Below are 7,215 nucleotides of genomic sequence, written 5' to 3' on the forward strand. Positions count from 1 at the left end.
AAATTTTGGTAGGGGTTGACTCGTCTGATTCAACCCAATTTAGGTCAAGGTAGACACAGGTGGATACATCCAAATTTCGATCGCGGCCAAATCAGCCGAATACAACCAAATACGGCCAAATTTGGGCTAGGACCAACTCGGCCAAATTTCGACTAGAGATGACTTAATTGAATTCAGTTGAATTTCATTCATGGCCGACTCGGCTAAATACTTCCAAATTTTGTTTGGGACTATGTTAGTCGGAACGGCCAATTTTTTTTTGGGACTAACTCACCCGAGTACTGCCAAATTTGGGCCAAGGCCGACTATGCCAAATTTTTTATTCAAGGTTGGCTCGACCGAATTTCAGTCGGAGCCGACTAGGCTAAATATGGTCAAATTTTGTCAAGGCTGACTCAGCCCAATGTGGTCAAATTTGGGTCAGGGTCGACTCGGCCGAATACAGAAAAATTTTGGTTCAGGACTGACAAAGCCAAATTTTGACCGGGACCGACTCGACTGAATTTGGCCTAATACGGCCAAATTTTGTACAAGGCTGACTTCGCCGAATACGAACAAATTTGGGTCACGATGACTCGACTGAATACGACCAAATTTGGGTAGTCCATCTTGACCTTCAACCTAGCTCAATTAAAAATTTAAATTAAAAATTTAGATTTGAATTTGATTTTGTGGATTTATCCATATTTGAAAATGTGGATTTAGAGAATGAATATCCAATCCATAAAATGTATAAAATGTAGATCAGATTAAAATCCAGATCCAATAAAATAGATTTTATATGGATTAGATTTTTAACAAAATAGATCTTAAATGGATTGGATCAGAGAAAAAGTAGATCGGATCAAGAAAATTAGATTTTTTACCCACCCCTTCATGGTACAAGTCCATACACCGGTCACCGATTCTTTGGAGGTCTGAGTCTATAAAATTTTGATATATGTTTGTATAGTATGGATCAAAACATTGTATTGTATTCTTTAATTGTTAAGTATATTTCTTTTTATTTAAAATTGATAAGTTGTGAATCAATTCTAGCTTACTCTGTGTTTATTTTTCATGATCGTAAGTGTAGACAGAAGCATAAGATATTGCAGGTAAGGAACCTAACAATAACGAAGCTCAAAAGTAGAGTAGGTGTGGAAGACTTCACTTTCTTAGGAATAGTTTATTTTGTATTGCATACATTCCCTCTTTTTTGTTTTATGAACTTGGTATATTGAGAGACTTTCAATGAGAACATTTGAGGAATATTATAATATAATCTGATGGTTATTATCGTGTAGTTTTATGTTTAATATCAATACTTAAATTAGTCGATGAACTTAAAACTTAATTAGGCCTCCACTTTTTTAGCGGAATAAACTTCTAAACCGACATTAAAATGTATTTTTAAAAAATCTGTGTTTCTTACTTAGCTTAGATCCAACCAACAATATGATTAAATATGATTAATGTTTTTTTTTATATATATAGCCTACTTAACATCGATTTCAACTTGACTCACGCTTATATTTATAAAACTTATCTTTCTAGGATTATTGAGATCCACACATAACTTTTAATGAAAAATAATGAGGAGTTACAAAGTGTTAACAACAATTAGATGATATATTTAATAAATCATTGATGTATGTACCTGTATGGTCTTAACTAATTTGAATGTGACTTATTTTAATTTGTAAAAATAATTAATAAAGCCTAGTTATTAGATAGAAACAAATTAAAATTATGGTTATCCTTCCATGTTAACAATGTGGTTATAAATTTATGTTTGTGAGTCAAAATTTTAAAACAAGTTGAATAAAGTCCCATTTTCTTGCTAACATAGGAAAGAGTGGAACACGAACCGACACAGTAACTATGAATCACGACCGTAGAAAACATAGACATGAATCGCTATTTTCCACATTTTTCTTCACTATAGAATTCTAAGTCCAACAGTACTTATAACTGTAAGAATCCTGTAGTATATGAGCATCACATACAAGTTTGTCTCTTTCACTCTGTTTTTCCTAACCCAGTGAATTGTTGTGAGCATTTTAACATGGAGTTGGATCCATGGTTTGAAGGGCCACAGTACCTTTGGAGTATTTGTCCGAAAATCCCCTACTTGAATCCACACACTGAAAACATGTTTCCATCCCAAAGCTCCATTTTGATTCCACCATCTGAACCCATGACGTTTAACCCTAACCATGCTTTCCAGCATTTTGAAGAACAAATCGTGAACCCTCCGTTTGTGATGGACGATTCCAACCCCATCGTAACCCCCATGTATGGGAACGGGATACCAACCCCTTCTGTGGGTGATGGGTCTTTTGTTAGCATTAACAGTCACCAGCCTGTGATGTTAGCACCAAAGAACAACAACAAAATTGAAACTTTGTATGATCACCATAAAGGCAAAGTCATATGGGACTTTTCTCAGAAAACCACGGTTCATCCTTTTGAACCCTCTTCTCCCAAGTCACCATCTCCTTTCTGTCTCTCTAATCACTATGGATTTGGTATGAGTGAATTTCACAGGGACACTGATATAAGGATGGTAGAGGTGGAAAAGAATACCAACAATGCTACTCATAATATAATCAAAGGGCAGTGGACTCCCGAAGAAGACAGGTATATAAATAACATCATTTTCTTTTATTTTTCTCATTTTTCCATCGTCAAAAAATTGAGTAATTAGTCACATAATTTAGTACACAAAATTATCAAATAATTTAAACAATTATATGTAAAATTTGTCATTAACTTTTATTTTGTTTTTCACGGCTGTGTTTTTCATAAAAAAATAAACTCAACTAGCCGATTGTATTTTTAAACTATTGGTGATTTGCTTATATTCTAATTAATTATTATTTTTTTAATTAATCCAAATTTCTTGGTTTTGTAGTGCTCTTGTGGAGTTGGTGAATCGATTTGGACCCAAGAAATGGTCAGAAATTGCAAAGTTGATGTGCGGCAGAGTTGGAAAGCAATGTCGAGAAAGATGGCACAATCATCTCCGCCCAAACATTAGGGTTTTTCTTCTTTCCATTCTTATGAATATACAACTTTTGGTGTTAATCATATTTATGCTATTCAAGTTTAAACTTATATTTAAACAAATAACACATAAAATTTATGTAATAAATTATACATAAATATGATAATAATAAAAATAAAACTATATTTAATTAAAGTTGCATTTATATAATTTCTTATTAATTTTTTTAAGATAATTAATAATTTCTAATAAGTGTCTGTTTTCCGTACCATTTCAGTTTTTTTATAATTAATAAATGATTTATCCTTCCTAAGATAAGGTTGATTATTTATAATTTTATTTTATAATACACACATACATATATATATATATATATATATATATATATATATATATATATATATAATTAGGAAATATTATTTAATTGTTCATTTTTCTTTAACTTTTATAAAATACTTATTTTTTTATAAATATTTTTCATTGTGAAATTAAAGACAATTCTTTTAACTTTAGAGAGATATGTTATTTCTTTTACAGACTTTCTTATAGAGATAGTTATTTATTTCACTTTATAGACCAGATATTTGAATATAATTGATTTTTAATATTATTTTTATTTTCTAATTCATTATTTTATTTTCAGAGTTTTTTCTCGTTTACTACTTTTATATTTTACATAATACTTAGTTTTTGATAAATATTTTTCATTGCAAAAAAAAAAAAGACATTTCTTTTAATTTTAGAGAGATATGTTATTTTTTTTATGGACTTTATCATTGATAAACTTGATTATAATTAATATATAATGAAATAGTTATTACATTTTACGAATGTAGTAAGCTAAATCATGAACAGTACACAAAATTTGAAATATGCTAACAAATTTACTCTAAATTATTTATATTTTTCCTGATTTTTAGACATTATCTATAACAATAAACATGCAGTGCATGAGTCCCAATTGGAGAATCAAATAGTGTAGTTGAATTACATTAAAGATTTGTTATTATTTAAATGCATTATTGTCGCAACATAACTGGAAAACATATTTTTTTAATAAAAGATAAACTTTTTTTTTTGACATAATTATTTAGATAAGCTAAATATAATATTTTTTAATAAAAATTAAATTTATCATCATGATATATGCGAAACTGATGACCTAAATGTGTGATTTTAATTTTTTTTTTCTTAAATATATTTTTTATTTTTAATATATATATAATTTCTCTTAATGATTTAAAAAAGTCATTGATGTATTAATATAGAAAACCTATTGAAATGAAAGTTTATATATAAACTTGGTCTTCTGACAAATCTTGGATCCGTCCCTGTGTGCCTGATTGATGAATAAGTAAAGTAAATAATGAGCTTGGTCTATCTTCAGTATTTTTAATTTGGTATGAAGTAATTTTGCAGAAGGAGTCGTGGAGCCTGGAGGAAGACATGATTCTGATCAAAGCCCACCAGGAATTTGGAAATAGGTGGTCAGAGATTGCTAAGAGGCTACCTGGAAGGACTGAAAATACTATTAAGAATCATTGGAATGGAACCAAGAGACGCCAGAGTTGCAAGACCTACAACGGGAATAAGAAAAACCCTTACCAAGGATCAATGCTCCGTGCTTACGTTAAAAGGGTCACTGCTACGGAAGAATCTACAAAAGTCTTCAAGAAACCCTCAAGCAAAAAGAACAAGAATGTGCCACCACCTTTGTTGAGCTTTGATCAATGTACAAACCAAATGTTTATTGGAAGTAGCAGCAACTACGCGCCATTGCAAGGGGTTTCCTATGCTGCAATTGGAAAGAATGCAATGAACAGGGGAATCAATCCGATAACTACAAAATACTGATTAACAAGGGTATGTAAGACTGCTTTACTCCTTCTATTATGTTGTTGCGTTTTCTTAGTTAGACATCAGTTATGTGATATTTAAGCAGGGAAATGTCATTTTATGCTATTATCTATCTTCCGGAATTTTCTGTTTGTTTCTTCAACTCACTTCTCATGCGGTAAGTTTTTAGGTGCACTTTGACTTTACGAATAACAGATTTTAAGTATAAAATTGAAGATTCATACGTATTTCAGAAAATGAGATAAAGGTGGCAAGGCGGGCCAATCCAGTTTGTTTAGGTCTAGGTCGGCAAAATGTGAGTCGGATTGGTCATCTTCCATTGTATTGCAAGTTGACCTATTTTGCAAAATTAACCACTTTTGCAACACCTGTTCGGTTGTTCGGTAGTAGTTATATTTACTAATAAAAAATGTTAAATATATTTGTAGTCCAAGGACTTTAATGCGAAATTAAAATTTATTTATATCTAAAACTTTAATACACTTTGATCCTTAAAAGTTAAAAATGAATGAAAAGTTTTTCTAACCTAAATACATTAAATTTTTTTACAAGTAAAACACATCTTATGTTAGTATTTAAGTTTTTATGACACGTTCTCGCTTTAATGTCACGTGTGTCATGTCAAAAGAAAAAATTATCGTAATTGAGCTAAAAAAATTATATTCATTCATTTTTAAAATTTTTGGACCAAAATGTACCAAGATTTCATATAGGGACGAATTTCAATTTCTTATTCAAATTCAAGGACTAAAAACATATTTAAATCTAAAAAAATAATTGAACAAAAATCATAGATTCAATTACTTTATAGATTACATCAAATTTATAAGAAAAAAAATTCAATGTTGCTTGTTATGTTTAGAATATATATATATATATATATATATATATATATATATATATATATATATATATATATATATATATATGTATGTACATGTACATACACATACATATACATATATATATATATATATATATATATATATATATATATATATATGTATATATGTATGTATATGTATGTATATGTATATACATGTATATACATATACATACATGTATATACATATACATACATATATACATACATATATACATATACATATACATACATATATACATATGTATATACATATATATACATGTATATACATATACATACATATACATATACATACATATACATACATACATACATATATATATATATATATATATATATATATATATATATATATATATATATATATATATATATATCATGAATGTATAAACAAATGTCAACATAAAAATTACAAGATAGATAGCTAAAACTTTGACAATAATGTTTATAATACATATTCCAAATGAAATTCATGAAATAAAAATGAAATTTGGAACATTAGAAAACTGCATTGAAGAAATAGATAGATAGATAACACATTACATTTCACAAGGAAAGGAATTGGGTGTGAAGCATTGCAAAATGAGGCACATATTAACATGCGGCAACCATAGCTATTTAAGTGACCAATTCTATCTCCATCTCATAGCAAAAGTTGTAACAACTTTACACCCTCATTATAGCCATTGTTGCTAACTACTAAATACAATGCAGTTAATCTCAAAATTGAAGGTTGTTGTGAAGATCCCAAAATCAATTCTATTCCAAAGCTACAAAACTTTCAAAAACTGTTTTCGCAATCCTTAATTCCTTCCCAGTTCTCAAACTTTTACCATTATTTCCTTGTGGACTAATGTTAAAACTTTATATGCACACGTGTATGCCAAAACTACAGTGATGCAGTAAAATAGTCTAAAGAATGTTAAAAACAACAACAGTATGACATTCTCTCGGTCAAGATCGCAATCTCGACAATAGGCCTCAACAACATCAGATTGAACATAGGAATGTAACATCCTATTTTAATTGCATAATCCTACTAAAATAAGATATTTCACAATTAATAGTCAAAAGTAGATAATCCAAGGTATATAGTATAATATTATAATCATCTGAAAGATAAGACTAATAATATAAAACATATACATTTTAAGTTACGATTCTATTCCAAAATTATATGTAACATGACCTAATATCGCTCCATGACTTAGAGAGCTAGTTCCTCATCCATAGACGTGTCCTTGCACCTGCATCTTCATCAGCTCACACCAATAAGGTGATCACTGCAAAGAGAAGAAGACAAACACAACAATCACAAAACACCCAACAGGAAAAGCTAGCTAAAAAGAGATAACATACATCTACAATAAGTCATTCAATTATCACATAAAAACATGCATACAACCAAACTCTTGTAGACTCAATTTATCGAGATAAGTGCAACTGAATAGAACAAATGAAGTTATGCACTTGCAGGAGTGGA

The 7,215-nt window shown here is 29.4% G+C and overlaps 1 protein-coding gene across 1 annotated transcript; it reads left to right on the plus strand.

Annotated features, from left to right (window-relative positions):
- Positions 1-2,047: 2,047 nt before the first annotated feature.
- On the plus strand, positions 2,048-4,843 carry LOC114165336 (myb-like protein Q). Its single transcript, XM_028049983.1, has 3 exons — positions 2,048-2,622; positions 2,897-3,023; positions 4,409-4,843. The coding sequence occupies exons 1-3, from the start codon at positions 2,048-2,050 to the stop codon at positions 4,841-4,843; spliced, it is 1,137 nt and encodes a 378-aa protein (XP_027905784.1).
- Positions 4,844-7,215: the final 2,372 nt, after the last annotated feature.

Source organism: Vigna unguiculata, chromosome 10, assembly GCF_004118075.2.
Source record: "Vigna unguiculata cultivar IT97K-499-35 chromosome 10, ASM411807v1, whole genome shotgun sequence".
Classification (NCBI taxonomy): domain Eukaryota; kingdom Viridiplantae; phylum Streptophyta; class Magnoliopsida; order Fabales; family Fabaceae; genus Vigna; species Vigna unguiculata.

Excerpts from the sequence above, each read along its gene's own strand:
- LOC114165336 (XM_028049983.1), top strand. The coding sequence starts at position 2,048 with ATGGAGTTGGATCCATGGTTTGAAGGGCCACAGTACCTTTGGAGTATT. Across the intron at positions 2,623-2,896 it reads TGGACTCCCGAAGAAGACAG|TGCTCTTGTGGAGTTGGTGA; the intron begins GTATATAAATAA and ends TTGGTTTTGTAG. Across the intron at positions 3,024-4,408 it reads ATCTCCGCCCAAACATTAGG|AAGGAGTCGTGGAGCCTGGA; the intron begins GTTTTTCTTCTT and ends GTAATTTTGCAG.